The 16693-nt window shown below is 38.7% G+C and overlaps 1 protein-coding gene across 2 annotated transcripts; it reads left to right on the top strand.

Moving 5' to 3' along the window:
- Window positions 1-1373: 1373 nt before the first annotated feature.
- Window positions 1374-16319, top strand: nup153 (nucleoporin 153). Of its 2 annotated transcripts, none has more exons than XM_042011929.1 (22): window positions 1374-1497; window positions 5038-5257; window positions 5345-5620; window positions 5987-6126; window positions 6729-6857; window positions 7075-7191; window positions 7293-7337; window positions 7450-7503; window positions 9089-9232; window positions 9366-9418; window positions 9603-9735; window positions 9844-10005; window positions 10100-10198; window positions 10293-10377; window positions 10474-10575; window positions 10680-11321; window positions 11459-11638; window positions 11814-12764; window positions 12900-13295; window positions 13446-13664; window positions 13742-13928; window positions 14751-16319. In XM_042011929.1, exons 1-22 carry the CDS (start codon window positions 1420-1422, stop codon window positions 14836-14838), a joined length of 4500 nt encoding a protein of 1499 aa, XP_041867863.1. In that variant the 5' UTR covers window positions 1374-1419; the 3' UTR covers window positions 14839-16319. The 2 variants fall into 2 exon arrangements, with proteins under 2 accessions (XP_041867863.1, XP_041867862.1); XM_042011928.1 differs by having other exon boundaries at window positions 1392-1497; window positions 5041-5257.
- The last annotated feature ends 374 nt before the right edge of the window (window positions 16320-16693 follow it).

Here is a 16693-nt window from a genome sequence, read left to right as displayed (position 1 = left end):
CCATTGATATGTGTGGCAATTTGTAAATTGTTTGAATTAATGTATATCTGTCCATCCATCCATCCATCCACCCATCCATCCACCCATTCATTTTCTATATCTTCTTATTCCTAGAATTATTGATGATGATTACAAGATAAATTTGTTGATTTAATATGTTTATATAATATTTGCCAAAACTGACCATTTTTTACACTTATGAGACACTGAAGTGATATAAGTGCTTTACATTAGTCATATGCACTTAGGATATTTTTTCTTTATTTCAAGTGTTACTGAACCAAATGTGCTCTGTTTATTGTAGTGTGACCCTCATTATTTGACCTGTTGAAATGTATCTAATTTTGATCATTTTTGTGTTTGTAACTAGAGAAATGTCATAGATGCGTGAACGTTTACTGAGATATTCAATCCAATAAAACTGTGGTGACAGTAAAGGATGATAATTACTAGAAACTGTGTTTCAGAAGAAGTTGCTTTGAGTTTTCTGTTGTTATTTTTATAACCTAAATTTAACAACTTGTGATGTTATGAGTCAAAATGAGCCTGATCTTCATTATAAGCTCCCAATATGGTCGAGTGTACCATGTAGTATGTTTTACACTTGTATTTGTTTAAGCTTTTTTTTTTTTTTTGCACTAACCTGCCTGAGTAATTCCTGTCTTATATAAATCTATTCTGCTTTTATTGCAGATTAGACCATATTTGATATAATATATAAAATATTTAAATGAGTTCAGTCAAAACGTGAATGCACTATGTGGTATTACTGATGTATGATTTATATAAGTGGGTATGCTTGTATTTTTAAATGAAAAATGGATAAACAAGAAATAAACCTATTTTTGTGAATGTTGTGCTATCGTTCTTGTTTTGTTTTTTTGTGATGTCTCGGTCAACAGAAGGACAATAATTTCATAAAATTAAATTCTGCCCTTTTGATGAAATATCGCTGAAATAACTGGAATTATTTAGAAACAAATACAAAAAAAAACATTTTTAAATAACTGGTTTGACTTTTGTCTAGAAAATATAGTTTGTAATATATACTGAGTGGTATAGCAACATACTCAAAATTAAATTTTGGATTAAACTGTCAGAATAAAACAAAAAAAAAACTAAAACAGATCTCCATGTATAATGATTAAGCATTTTTAAAAGAATGTGCTAACTCATAACTAATTTTCCTTTATATAAATTATGTTAATTTCCCCTTAAAATGATTCTCCTCTATGAGAAAACTAACCATGGACATTTTCGACACAAAAACCGCCTTGTTATTTGTTAGGACCTGTCAAACCTACCTCCTTTGTTAGGTTTAATCACTACATTTCCCATAGTTCCTTTGTCAGCGGCCACCGTGCTGGATGACAGCTATCCGGCGCCGAAAACACCGAAAGACACTCAGACGAAAGAGCCATGGCGGCCACGGGTGGAGGGAAAATTAGAAGCAGGAGATATCATATCGCTTCTAAACCTTACGCTAAAAGTAAACAGGTAAATTAAGTGAAAGCTTTCGTGTTTAAAGCCCACGTCGACTACGTTACAATGACTATAGTGCCACTGTTCTCTAGTTATTGTTATTGTTTTGTTGGAGATATTTTATGGCCTGCTGTTAACGCTCGTGGCCTCCACGCGCTGTTAGCATGTTCACAGGAAATGCTAACGAACTAGCAAGTTTGCTTTCAGGTTAGCAAAACCAAGCGGACCTGACAGGTCAAATCGCGGCAATATGCGTTTTAGACTAGATAGCTGCTATTTGTGTAAGTGGCAGTACACATATAACAACCCGAGACAATCAGCTTAGTGTTATTAAATAGTTTTTTAGGTGTTACCGAAGTTTTCGCAAAGCAAGGAAGTGTAATTTGTAGTGTTAGCTGAAGCTGCTAATTGGAGCTAGCAAACTAGCATCTGCGAGCAACGCATTGTTGTCTTTTGAACGTAGCAGGTTAAATTGACACGATTCTAAATTACATATGCATATATCTTCTTACACTAGTTTTTCATACAAATATAGTTGATAGGTGGAAGGGGAAAGCAATGTAGACATAAGTTGGCTAGTGTTGGCTAAATCTCAGACAGTTCAATTGCGCAGGGAGCTCTGGCTGATTGGGGACCCACATGGTCATTTGTGGAGTTCTTTGCCGCCCGGACATCTAAGTAGTTTGCTGACAAACTACCTTACAATGTGAATAATGTGCGAGACGTAGATAGACAGTCGGCAAATCCACTTACGTCATTGCTGAAAATAATGCAGCAAATTACCAGTTTGTTGCTTAAAAGTGTCATTATTGCAGTGTGAGAGCCAGGTAGTTTAAATGGCCAAAAAAAAAAAAAAAAATCTCTATTACCTGAGGATGTAATGATTGTGTAGTGATGTCTGTACAATTAGATGATTGTAGAGCCTTGTAAAAGGGACATTAATTATACTCAATGATTTGATGACTTGTATAAATGGTTTACTGAGCTGTTTTTTAGATGGCATTTTGTTACTAGAGTAATACCAATTATCCACATTTATCTAATTTTATCTGGACATCTAGTATATAATATAGCCTTAAGTCACAAGGTAAGATTTATTAAAAGTGTCTTATGAAAATAAGCTATTACAACATTAAGTTTTTTTTTTTTTTGCTATTTTAAAGTGGGGTTTTTCCCCCCCTTTTTGGGGGGGGGGGTGTCATGATCTTTGTGTCTCTTTGCCTTCATTTGTATAAATCTAGTAAGGAAACACATTGAATATATACATTTTAAAGGTGCATCACAGATAAATGTTAATAAAAAGCACTTTGTTAATGTTACTTGCATTGTATTGGCTTTAACTAAAGTCTAATAAGTTGTATGTGAATATGAGTGTATGATTTCACTTAGTATAGTAGTGTGTACAAAACGGTCAGTAAAATTTTTCTTTTACATACTGATAGCATAAGACGTTTGTATCCATGTCAAAGTCCTCAGGACTATCTCTGATTTCATCACAAACCCAAAAACTGATTATTAAATTATGACCCTATTAAATAGTGTTTGTTGAAAGAATGTATAGTTTGTAGGCAAAGAGAGTTTGCAGTCATACAACACTATTTAAAAAAATGCAAATGTGGAATAATTAAACTGGGTCCTAGTCATGTTGTATGGTAAAACATGTGTATGCCATTCTGGTCTCTGGTAACAACGCAGTAGTGAGTAACATAAACATGGTTAAACATATTTGGAAATCAGAAATTAAAAAGTCCAGTCATGTAAAATAAACAATATACATATAAATCTAGTTAAAAAGATGTTTAGTTTTCCCTCAGCTGCTTTGATTACACTACATCAGGCAGAGGGGGCTCAAGAAGACGTGCAGTGCTTTTGCACACTCTTTATTCCCCAATTTAAGAGATTGCTTGCCAGTTTGGACAATGATTTAGTTGTGATAAGTTGTTTTTCACATGATATAAAAATTTTAACAGGTATCCATTGTTGTGTTATTTTGTTTGCTTATTTTTTTGGTTCCAAAGCTAAATGTACATATCTGTGAGGGTATTATAATCAGTGTGTCTTTTAGTTGATAACAAATCAAGACAGGGGATGCAGTTATTGCTGCAACTCTCATGAGGGTCAGTCGAATTGTTAAAAAAAAAAAAAAAGAGACAGGTTCAGTGGCTTCTCTTAAAGCTATTGACTACTTTGATATTGATGGAAACATGAAGAAACTTCATAATGGCTGAGGAAAAATAGATTTGGTGCTCAAAGTGTCTAACTGTGCTTTGAGCTGTGAGTCACCAGTGTTGAAGATGTACGGTTTTTGATCAGATTTAAGTCTTTGGTGCTTGAATTTGAATGCTTGGAATTATGGGACAGCATTATCTCTTTCTTTTGTTAAGTATGATCTTCTGAACCCTGTGCTTAAGGAAATTGGGGGGGGGGGGGGGGTGGCTGCACCTTTTCATCTGTATCCGTGTGATTTACGATACACTCTTAAGTTAAGAGTTAAAGTTTTGTGTATTTCTACATGGGGTAAAGTACAGTATGCCCGACAGGTGTATGTCATAGATAAGCAGAAGAAAGAAGTGCACATGGCTCTTATCAGGTATTGAAAGTTGCCATGTGATACTGTCTATGTAAACTCAGCAACATACTAACATAAAAACAGGCTAAAAACAATAATTATCAATAACTGTTTTTGTTTTAGCTTTAACATATGTGACTGGACAAACCTAGCAGGTTTTTTTCACAGACCAGCTCTCTTTCCATCTTTTACCTTAAATGGCAATAGCATTCATGTAATGAATTTTGTTTCCAGCATTATTCTTCCCCACATGTAGAAATGTACAATACTATTTTCAGCCAAGTTGCTAGAGTTGATAAACATACACAAGAAGCCTTAAGTGCTTTGAGGATGCTGTACATTGTGAAAATGCAGTGTTTTTTTTTACTACATTTGGTTGGAGTGTGTTCCTTATTGATTTGCATTTATCCAGTATTAGTCCTCTGTGCAGTCAGATCACCATCACTTTTGTCAATGTTTCAAACAGTAGAAGTGGTTGCCTGACCCAGTTTCTATGAAGTATGTGTTTTTGTTTTCACAAGGCAAGACAAATAGCTTTGCATTGTAAATGGGGCTATGCACTTAAATCAGATTATGAAACTTTGTTTTGATTGTTGTATTTTGGTAATCACAAGAGGGACATTGTATTATATTTCCTCATTAAGAAATCATATGGAGTTGATTTACCATGGATTAACTGTTTTTGATCATCAGAAATACAAGCATCAGTGTTTTTTTTTTGTTTGTTTGTTTTTTCTTGGTAGAACAAAAATGAAAAATAATTCCACAAAATGTAGCTGGTAAAATGTGTTATTTTTAACTTGTATTTGCCAGGTTTGTATATATAGGATCAGTTATCAAGTGATTTTCTTTTTTCCCTTGAGGAGGCTACAAATAACATCTAGAATTGTGGGCTTCATATTTTATTGATGTTGGCTGATCTCAGGCAATCACTCATTGCATTATCCTAACAATTTCATCTCCCTTTCTCATATCCTTATCTGCAGCAGTCAGGCCTCATCAGTCGAGTGACAGACACGGTAAAGAGCATCGTTCCTTCATGGCTGCAGAAATATTTCAAGAATGGAGATGCTCCTGAAGGAGGAGATTTGGCACAGGGGATAGATCAAAACTGCCAGCCAGCACCACCACCACCTAATGGCAGTGAAGAGGGGCCTCCTCCCCTCGATGGACGTGACTCCCCAGAACCAAGTACCAGTAACACGGGTGAGAGGCCATTAATTTATGAGATTTCTCTCTTTCTAGTCAAGCATAAAATAATGCTTACCTGTTGCTTCTGTCCCTTTTGCCCAGAGCCCTCAACGAGCCGTGCATCACTGAACTTTCAGGAATATGTGCTTTCTAGACCTCCTCTGAGTCGCTCCCACCTTCACTTTACCCCACTGGATGCCTCCTCTCCCTCTTTGGGAGCCTCCAGCAGCCTCTTCTCTCAGCCCTCCACCTCATCAGCCCCCGGTCCTTTTTCCACAGGCTTTTCTTTGGTTAAAGAGATCAAAGACAACCTTTCACAGCATGAAGATGATAATATCTCCACCACTAGTGGGTTCTCTTCTCGTGCATCTGACAAGGGTAAGAGCAGAGTGTTTGAGCAACAGCTAAACAGCTTATCATATGGTGTGTTATGGTAGAATAGTATTTCAAATAATCAATGTTATGTTGCCTGCATTGTCTGAAAGTCTGTAACAACTGAAGTAAAAAAAAAAAATCCTGGGAATTACTATTTTTCTCTGATGCAAATATCCTGGGATAACAGCAGCGGCCAAGTTAATGGCCAGGATGAGCTATAACCAAACCCATAGGCTTAATTTCTTTTTAAATATTTTATGGGTTACCAAGCCCAGGTTACTAAGACTTTGTCTAAAAGCTTGTTTAACGAAATGGTGCCTTCTCAAGAGTCTTACATGGTTTCAATATATTCTCTTCTGTCCCCACAAGACGTCCCTACTTCCAAAACTGCATCGCTCCCACAGCTATGGTCCCCAGAGATGGATAGAACAAACTCTGGACCTCAGCCTTCCCAATCTAGTCTGAAAAAGCCTTCTTTCAACCTGTCTGTCTTTGGAACTTCCTCCAATGTGAGTATTTTCCTGTCCACCGAGACAGGAAGACATCTGAGTCTGTCAACATGTTACACTGATAAAGTTGCTAAAAGAAGTTCTAGGCAGCAACACTTGGCACTTTGAATTTTCTCTAATGGTTGATTTACAAGAAGTGATTCACTTAAAAAAAAAGCCGTCCTGGAACCATTTTAGATATTTTTCAAAACATCTTTTTTATTTATTTTTTTATTGCAAAATAAATAGAAAATTAGGATGAAAGGAGTGTTACTTATTTGCTTCTGCCTATATTGGACCAGGACTCCCTTTTAAAAGAGATTCTTAATCACAATGGGATTTTTTATAATATATATATATTTTATATAAAATTTTTTATATAATATTTATATTTGAAATAAAAATAATAAAAAACACAGTTTTACCTGGTTATTTTATGCAATTTTGATATTCTTATTTCATTAATTAAAAAAAAAAAGAAAGAAAAATTACTCATATTTTAGAATGCTGTTGTGTTGCTTATATGAAAAATATTTTGTTTATCCCTGAGGTAAATTTCAAAATACCCTGAAAAAGATTTACTTGAACCTGTTACAATTTCATATAAAAATCCTTTCTTTCAGTCAACATTAAACAGCACGTGGCTAAACTCAAGCCAGCTGGGGGATTCACCCTTCTACCCTGGGAAGACCACATATGGCGGGGCATCTGCAGTCAGGAGCTCTCGCGGTCGTCCTGGAACTCCCTACCAGGTGACCTGTTAATGTTCATGTAATGTTTAAACAAAATAATGTTAACATACATTTTTAAAAAAGAAATCACACTTGGCACTCTCAAGTTACTTTATATTATGCAGTTACTGAATGTCTAGTGGATAAAGAATGTATTTCTGACACTGCTATGAAACTAGGACTAAAGTTGACTGTTTTTACTTTGATTAGAGGCTAATTTAGCACATTTGATTTGTAGGCTCCAGTGAGAAGACAGATCAAGGCCAAGCCTGCTGGTACTCAGCCCTGTGGTGTGACCAGTGCCACTGCCAGACGCATCCTTCAGTCTTTGGAGCGCATGTCAAGCCCACTAGCTGTGAGTGCAACAGACTTAACTTTAAAGTGTTTCATTTTACCTGTGACAATGAAAACTTTTTTCAAATATGTAGCTACATGTCTATTTGTCTTCATCTACAGGATGCCAAGCGAATCCCAGCAGCAGCCTCATCCATCTTGTCACCAGTGAGTCTTCAGAATATTACACTGATCACAACACACAGCATCTGTTTGTATTGTCAGTTTGTACAATACAGCAGTATTAGAGTTTTAAAAAATTCTCACAAACTCTTTGCAGTCAACTGATGGCATGAATCTGGATGTTTCACACCCCCAGTCAAAAAAGAAAAGGGTAAGTAGGAATTTTTATACTTGTCATGACTCCACTTTACATCTCTTCCATGAAAATATGAATGAACACACTGATGCCCACTTTTAAGCTAGCTTTTGTTTATTTTTAATAGAATACAACATATCCCTATATGTTTTAAAGCTTGTATTTATATAAACAGCTAAACATGATGAGTCTATGTTGTGCTTAGTGAGGTAAACAGGGGTATAATTGTTCAAACCCAGCAACATTTGTTTTTGTCTTCTTGTCATTTCCCGCCCCACTGCCTGTTAAACTCCTTTAACACTACTGAACAAACTGCTCCCCAGCTGTTTAGGACTGTATTTGTGTTTGCCAAGTTTATGGTACATACACGCTTGTGAGCAAAATGTATTTGGCTCATGAAAGTCTGTTTAAGACAGCTGTTGAATAAGTAAAAACTGTCAGACATTCGCAGCTGTGACAGCTGCTTTGTGAAGGATAGCAAAAGGGTTTACTGACCTGATTAGTGCTCTGAAACAGTCAAAGTTTTACTTTGCCATTGGTTAAAATGTACCCAACCATAACTTAGTCTCAACTTTCAGGTGTAATTTACAGAAAATGTAAAGATTTTATGCTACACTGATATTACATCATGAATGTTGGGCATTTTAGTAGAGTTGGGCAATGGTAACCCCGTCATCTCAAACAGTTTAGTGAAATAAAAGCTAACTACAGTAGAGGGTTTACCACAACATAAAAATTTCAATGTCTTAATAATTTATCGTATGTTGGGTCTCATCTTGGTCTTGTGATGTCAAAATGTCAACAGTATGATGAAGAGGACTGTTGAGATATAAGTTGTTATTAAACCAGAAATTTTAGTTGTCAATTAGACACTTAGAGGTTTTTATTTTTCGGCGTTTAATAACGTTGATAGAGAACAGTGTGTTATGAAATAAATACCTAAACATTGAAGAGCTGTAAATGTGCATTTCAGAGTTTAGAGAAGATCGTGTTATGTTCCTCTGTGAAGGTTATAGTGCATTTTAATTACATTCTGACATCATGCAAAAAGCTGAATAAGTTTTTTAAGTAATGTGTATGTTTTTATTCTGCTGAAATGTATTAAAACCATTCACTTTACAAATAAAGTGAATGGTTGTAGTATAGCCCTATGACAATGTGGAAAACACAGACATAATCACAGAATTTGACATTAATAGTGGAATCAGTGGAATATCGTGGATTTTGCTCAGATGAGGGTGGGAGCTGCTTGCTTTACTAATCTAAGGGTTTTTCACGGTCTGAACCAAATGAATGAGGAAAGCAAGACAAGAGTCCATGACTAATGTGTTAATTTAATTGTTAGCATGTTAGAAATTCTTCTCCTGTCACACTTTTGTTCTGAGTGACAGCTGTTAAACAAATCTATAGATCATGCATGAAGGACCAAGAGAATTGAACCTACAACATGTAGTTTATACTATTTGTAGGTGTGTGGCACTGAGATATGCAGCACTACATGCAATCACAGTAAGAAGAATGGGGCATTGTGGCTTTGTTTGTCTCTGGTATTTATTTGTCTACCCTTTGTCCATGTTACAATATCTTCATTGAAATTCAGATGGACTCGACCCTCCCACCAGTGCAGAAACTCGTGGTTCCTGCTGCCGCTTCTGTTTCAGGAAACCGTGCAGTGTCCTTCAAGCCAACTTTAACACCTGGAGGGTCGAGCCGACCTCTGGACAGGACCCCAAGAGAGAACACGGTTAGCAGCAAGCTGTTGTATTGTATTATGTAGCAGTATAATTGTTTCATATTGATGCAAACATATTGTGTTAAAAAAATATATTTAATTTTGTTTTGTTTGGTGGTGGTGGTTGTTTTTATCATTCCCATAGTCCACAAGACAATCACCTCAATTACCTGCAGCAACCCCAGGCCCATCTCAAAGGTACAGACATGGTTTCTCTAAGTAATTGATCATTGGTGTCCTTAAATATGTAGCTGTTTTAAGAAATGATTAACTCAATGTCATTATTCCTCATTTCGATGGATTTTATTTAGTTAATTATTTAATGTAACAAAAGAAAGTAATATAAGAATTATAACTTCATTTCTGTGTTTGATTGTTCTAGCACAAGGACCTCTAGCCCAGCCTATCCTCTGTCCAGCACCCCAGCAACCAGCACTGCAAGCTCTGGAGGGGGAAAAATCAAGAGAGACAGAACCAGTACAAGGCCCTCCTCCAAACATCATGAAGAAGATGAAGTGAGAGCTTTGTATAGCCGATACCTTTCTTTTATTATGGGTTATTTATACGATTTAAATAATCATACCATTAAAAAAACATAACATATGTTTGTTTACTGATTTTAGGTGGTTGAGATACCAGACTTCCCAAGAATTTCACTTCCTATCAGCACATCCTCCTTGCCCACCTTCAGTTTCTCCTCACCCCTGCCACCTCCCACCACCTCAATTAGCCCCACCCCTCAGATCACATCCATTACTCCTGCTAAGGAATCTGATACAAATAAGGTTCGTCATAAATTGCCTGATCCTACTAGAATGGTACTTTAAAGTCTGACAATAACCAACATTTTTTTTTTTCTTCTTTACTTTTTCCCTTCAGGGTCCACCAAAGGCCTCAACTCCACCCTGTGTACCTTTTACATTTTCCTCACCTATTGTCAAAGCCACTGCTGCTAGCCCACCTTCATATTCACCTACTGTGAGTACATTTTAATTTAAGTACCCTTGTTACAGATTTCTTAGACTGCACTTACAGAAGTGATATAAATGTTTGGTTTTTTGTTTCTTTGTAGTCTGGATTTACTTTTAGTGCACCTGTAGCAAAGTTGGGTCCCTCCATGTTGAATGGAAAGCTAACCACACCTATAGTGGCGTCAGGTAAGAGAGTTATCCCTCTGCTGACCTGTTATTGATGACTTGTGTTGACTTTGAATGTTTTAAATAATTTTTTTTATCAATTTTGTTGTTTTACAGGAAAGCCAGTAACAAGCAAGAGCACAGAAGAATTTGAAGGGCCTTTCAAACCAGCCAAGACTCTGAAACAGGGTAGTGTGTTGGAGCTTCTCAAATCACCAGGTGCAAGAATCAAAATCAGCGCAGTTGTTTTGTATTTTGCTATTTTATTATTATTATTGTTATTAACCTGGATAATTATTGATTTTATTCTTTATTTGCTCCAGGCTTTGCCTCTCCTGTTGCTCAGACTTCTGCAGGTCCCACCACTACCCTCCAGCAGACATCAGCTGTATCCACCATCTCAGCCTCTTCCTCCTCCACTGTCTCCTCGTCAACAGGATTCAGTGGTTTGTTCAAACCCTCAACAGACTGGAGCTGTGATGTATGCTTGGTTCAGAACAAGCAATCAGACACAAAGTGTGTTTGTTGTATGACCCCAAAACCCAACTCCTCATCCAAATCATCGGACAGCAAACAATTACCCACCAACTCGGCTGGGTTGGAGAGCAACAGCACGGACACCACCTCCACCACTACAACCACAACTAGTTTTGGCACAATATTTTCTAAACCTGAAGGAACTTGGGAATGTGATACTTGTCTTGTTCGGAACAAATCCGATGCAGTAAAGTGTGTGGCCTGTGAGACGGCCAAACCTGGGACAGGGCTCAAACCTTCACTGACTTTTCCCTCTGCCTTCTCAGCTGTTAAGACTGTATCTGCACCAACAGCCCCTGTTTCCACAGGCTTGGGTGGATTTGGAGATCACTTAAATAAACCTGAAGGTGCATGGGAATGTGAAACATGTTTGGTACTGAACAAGGCAGAGGATACAAAGTGTGTAGCCTGTACAGGTGCTAAACCAGGTAATGAGAGCAATACCATGGCATCGTTGCTATTTATTTATCTTCAGACTACTGAACCATGGCTTCTGCCTGTGTAGCTTATCTGAAAATGAAAGCTGGTTTTAGTAAGCATCATTCTTTCCTCAACTATCCTACAGGAGCTCCAGCAGAAGCTTCTTCATCAGCCAGTGGTGCCCCAGTGTTTGGATTGGCAGACAAGTTCAAGAAGCCAGAGGGATCCTGGGACTGTGATGTCTGTCTTGTGCAGAATAAGGCTGCTGATATGCAGTGCGTTGCCTGTCAGGCAGCCAAACCTGGAGCTAGCATAGAGCCCAAGGGTAACAAAAATCAGTCTGCGTAAAGATTTTGCAGTAACATATAAAAAGTTGGAATTTGTCAATATTTTCATGTATTACTAGACTGATGACACCTAGATATTATGTTGCTGTTTATGTCATACCTGAGTGTTTTATTTCACTTAATCTACACTTTTTTGTTACCATTTGTCTTCAGCTTTTGGTTCTACTTTTGGATCATCGGCAGCTGGGACTTCAGGATCATCTGGTTTTGGCTCTTCTACCTCTTCTTTTGGAGGTTTTAAGTTTGGTACATCAGACAGTACATCTGGATCCGGCGGATTTAAGTTTGGAACCTCATCTTCAGAGTCGTCCACTTCTTCTGTATCAGGTGGATTCAAATTTGGGGTCCCATTTGGAAACTCCTCATCAGAATCCTCTAAAGACACTACTGCCTCATCAGGGTTCAAATTTGGCAGCTCCTCTGAGGGCTTTAAATTTGGAGCCGACTCAAGTGATGACAAAAAGTCAGACCAGCCTGCTGCAGGGTCTGGTTTCAAGTTTGGAGTCAGCGGTGGAATAGTGTTAGGAACTGGATCATCTAGCACAGAAAGTAACTCTAAAGTTGGCTTCACCTTTGGTCTGTCAAAATCTGAAGAAAAAACCTCAGAAGCCACCAAAACCACCACCTCCTCTGTTACTCCCATTCCGTCTTCATCAAAAGAAAAGAGTGACAATGCAGAATCATCAACTGACACAACATCAACAAATATCAACGTGATCGCCACACCTACAATCAGAGTCTCTGTATTTGATAGGCTTGGTGAGCCAAATTTGCCTACCAAAACACCAAAAGTGAGCTCTACATTTGGGTCTTTACAGGCAGGTAAAGAACCAGCTACTCCCACATTTACCTTTGGGAAGCCAGAGGAAAAGAAGGAAAAAGCTGCTTCACCTGTTCCGTCGACCTTCCTCTTCGGTGCTGCTAGTAAGGATGCAGATGCTGCACCTGCACCAGCTGCTTCTGGAGGCTTTTCCTTTGGTAAGCCCAGTGCCCCTGCAGAACAACCTCCTCCGGCTTTCACTTTTGGCAAGCCAGCAGAAAAGAGTGAAACAAGTACTTCAGAGGCCCCAAAGCCCACATTCACCTTTGGACAAAATGCTGCAGGTACAAAAAAATGTTTTCTTTTCTGATTTCAATAACTTGGCTGCGCCATTTTGTTGTGTTTTGTTGAAGAAATAGTTCAGTATGGCAAAACAGCAAACAGAGTTACTAAAAGCTAAATGGTTTCTTTCTGAACAGATTCTTCTACTGCTCCAAAGCCAGCATTTTCTTTCATGGCTAATAATCCCACCAACACCACCAACTCAACAACCCCATCATCCTCCACCCCGACTCCCAGTCTGTTTGGTGTTGCTGACAGCAACAGCAGCTCCACAGCAGCTCCAGCTTCTTCCGCAGCCCCCACTACTTTCGTATTTGGTCAGCCTTCTACAACCACCAGTGACGCTCCAGCCAAAACCTTCGTATTTGGCCAGACTCAGGACAGTCAACCCTCTGCCCCTTCAAGTGCCCCTCTGAACGCGACCCCAGCCCAAACACAGCCCTTCGTTTTTGGTGCTCCTGCCAATGCTGCTGCTGCCACTGCTCCCTCCTTTGGTTTTGGAGCTGCAGCACCATCTGCTGCTTCATCATCAGGTCTGCATTTGCTGTGGCAGTTCATTTTTGTTCTTTTTCCCCTGATTTTTATATTTAACATATAAAACATGGATATTTGTGCTTGAACAACAATATTTTTTTACATTAAATATGTGTTTTTAGGTTTAATTGTTTAATCTTTTCTTATAGCTCCGTCTGCAGCTCCCTCCCCGTTTGTATTTAGCTCAGCCCCCACTGGTGGTTTTGGGGCTAACCAGACTCCCGCATTTGGATCATCCTTTGGATCTCCTTTCACAGCCACACCTTCCCAGACTCCAGCCTTTGGGGCCAAACCCAACGCTGCCCCTGTCTTTGGACAGCAGGCCAACTCCACCCCTGTGTTTGGGGGAGCCACTAATTCTGCTCCAAGTGAGTAATTACATTAACTTCAGCATGCTTCCCAACTCTTTTAGGTTAGATGTTTAAATGTAACACATTCTTGTCAGGTGGAGGCTTTCAATTTGGTGGAGCGAGTGCATTTGGAGTCACAAACACTACCACATCGGGCGTGTTTGCTTTTGGAGCAGGATCTGGAGCCTCTCCAGCCCCCTCAGCAAACCCTTCCATTGCACCACAGCCAGGAGCAACTGGTGGTAGCTTCAACTTTTCACAACCCCCAACTTTCAACATTGGGTATGATGCATTTCTTCATTTTATAGGCATGCGGTATATCTTATAGACACAATGGTAACAGAAGGAAGCAAACAGCTGCACCAGTGAGCAAGCTGTGTGCAACTCTGTTTCATCCTTGTGATTTGTTGTACAGACAGACTGTGCAGACTTTAGGAGAAAATCATAAGGAAGTAATTCTGTAGTATCAAACTTTCAAGCAATAATTACACTTTAAAATTACACTACTGCAGCTTTCTTTTACTGATGTGTACAGTGATTTTTAGCAGTCAATGTTTTGATTATAATGAAATATGCCCACATCTCCTCAAGACTGTTCACTGATAATGTGGAATAATCAAATGGTATTCAGAAGAGCCTTAACTTCAAAACACAAATACCATCAGAAATGTATGCATCGTACATCCTTTTTAGATCACCTCTAGCTTTACCTTGCGTTTCTTTTTCTAGCATTAATGTGGGGGACTTGCCCCATTTCATGTAAAATGACACAGCTGTGATAGAAAACATTTTTGTTTTCTCACAACTTGGCCAGCAAACCTGTTAAGCAAATTAGCTGTAAGAACTATGGATCAACATGAGTTTTGATTTAGATAAAACTAACAAATGTAAATGCACATTCATATGCCACACCACTACTTTCTAGTTATGATCCTGCAAGGCACCGGACAGACCAGGAAAGGACGATAATTTGGGAGGGGGAAAAAAATCGCTGAAAAGAAATTTGTGATACAATAAGGAAATAAGTGAAACTCCAGGTTTAGTAGTATAACAGTGATTACTGATGATTGTGTGTTTAATGAGAATGGTATCGTGTTTTTCCAGGTCAGGTAAATCCTTTGCTGCCTCTCCTGCCGGACAGCCAACAATTGCTGGGCGCAAGATAAAGACTGCAGTGCGGCGCAGAAAATAGAGCCCCGTAGCCTTCCCCGGACAGAAGACTTGACTTCGACTGGACATTGTCCCCAATGAAGACTAAATGAAGTCCTGGAATGTCTCAAATGGGAAAACGCTGATGTTGCTTGACATGTGGAGAGAGCGAGGCTCAGTAGGAGGGTGGGTTTTAGCAATGGGCTTGGCTGCTTATTAAAAGGCTGACCAGAATTGTTAATGTGTGAGCCCTCGTGCATTCACATTAGCTAGAAAAAGAGCTATTGACTGAACTATGACCCTGACTTGGGAAACAACAATCAAGCAAAGACCCCTTATTCTAAAGTAGGAAAACAAGCAAGACAGTCATATCTATATTTTACACACCGGCAAACGTCTGCTAGACTTTAGGCATGACTTTTTGTAATAAAATTACAAAGGCAAAAACTGCAAATTTGAAGTGTTGCAAGTGTACACTTAATAATTAGTATGGGTGATCAGGTTATGAGCTGTGAAATGCAGAGGTAGTGAGAACTGTGTGGTAACTCTCCAGTGGTATCTTGCAAACTATTCAGACTGCTCATTGCAGGAATGATTGGAGATGTTGCCGTGGTGTCAGTGCAGTGTGCTGTATGTACAGGGGTGAACGTGTAATCTTTGTGTCGAATGCAGAGTGCTTGTGTTTTTGTTTTTCCCTCTTCTTATGTACAGACTTGAGGTGTGTTTGGTTTCTTTGTACATGCTGAGGTCGTGTGTCGATGTGTGTATGAAAACTGAACGACAGTTATCGCCTGGGGCTGCCGCTGCTGCAGGTGAGAGAGCAAATGAATGTTAAAAACAAAACCAGGGGAGGAAGGAAGGAGGGCAGGGTTTGGGAGCTGGGAAGACTCATCCATGCACTGTGGAGGATGGACCGGGCCAGAGGCTTATGCCCTCGTTCTACTCCTTTAGAACTTTGTAAATGCATAGTTTCAAATTTCTAGTTACATGTTTAAATTTTTTTTTTCTGGTTCGCTCCACAACTCTGCTTTCTGTGCCCTCTTGTCTCGCTTGATCCTACCCTTCCTCTTCCTGATTCCTTATACTCTCCCTTTATCTTTCTGCCTCTCACTCGTTATCTCTTAATTGGCCTTTGAATATTATAAAAACCTGTAAATAGTGATATTTTTTTTAATCTGTGAAGTTTAATTCTTGTGTTACAAACTCCACATTCAGCATTTTCGTCTTTAGAATTTATTATGTATATTCCTATATTCAAAGTTGCCCGAATCCATTTAAAAGCTTAAATGCAAATTGGAGAGCCTTTGATAACTAAAGGTATATTGGCTTTTCTGATCCACTTTTGTTTGGACCAAAACCAGTATTGTACAAAGTATTAAGTATATATTTTTCTATTGCGTGTTTAAATGGACAAGGGTGACTTTGGATGATAAGGAAGTCAGTTTAATTTTAAAGCCATGATTATTACTGAATGAGTGATAAAATTAAAACCATGGATAATTACCATCAATAAAACTACAAAAATAATTTTCCTTTGTGATGTTCTATTTTCGTACTACTCTCATAACGTATATTCTGTATTAGTTGATATTGATGAGATTTTCTGGGGGGGGTGGATGTCTACACCAGGGGTCAAATATTACTGTCATAGGCCTTCTGTTTTTTTAAACGATGAGGGAAAAATCCGAAGGCCATCCGTCATTTTGACAGTTTGCAATTCACACCCATGACTACTTGGTAGCGAGTGTGCATAATTAGCTATTATCTCTCATCAGCCTCATTGGCTTCACTGGGAAAATTTACCACCGCGGGTCACTGACAGGTGCAGCTGAGCCACTGGTGTAGAAGGAGCGCATGCTGAAGCGAGTGCTTGCGGGATCAGGAAACCCATTCGTTAA

This window comes from Melanotaenia boesemani, chromosome 17, assembly GCF_017639745.1.
Source record: "Melanotaenia boesemani isolate fMelBoe1 chromosome 17, fMelBoe1.pri, whole genome shotgun sequence".
NCBI lineage: Eukaryota > Metazoa > Chordata > Actinopteri > Atheriniformes > Melanotaeniidae > Melanotaenia > Melanotaenia boesemani.
The sequence above is the reverse complement of the archived record's forward strand: the minus strand, read 5'-3'. Positions and strand labels throughout refer to the sequence as shown.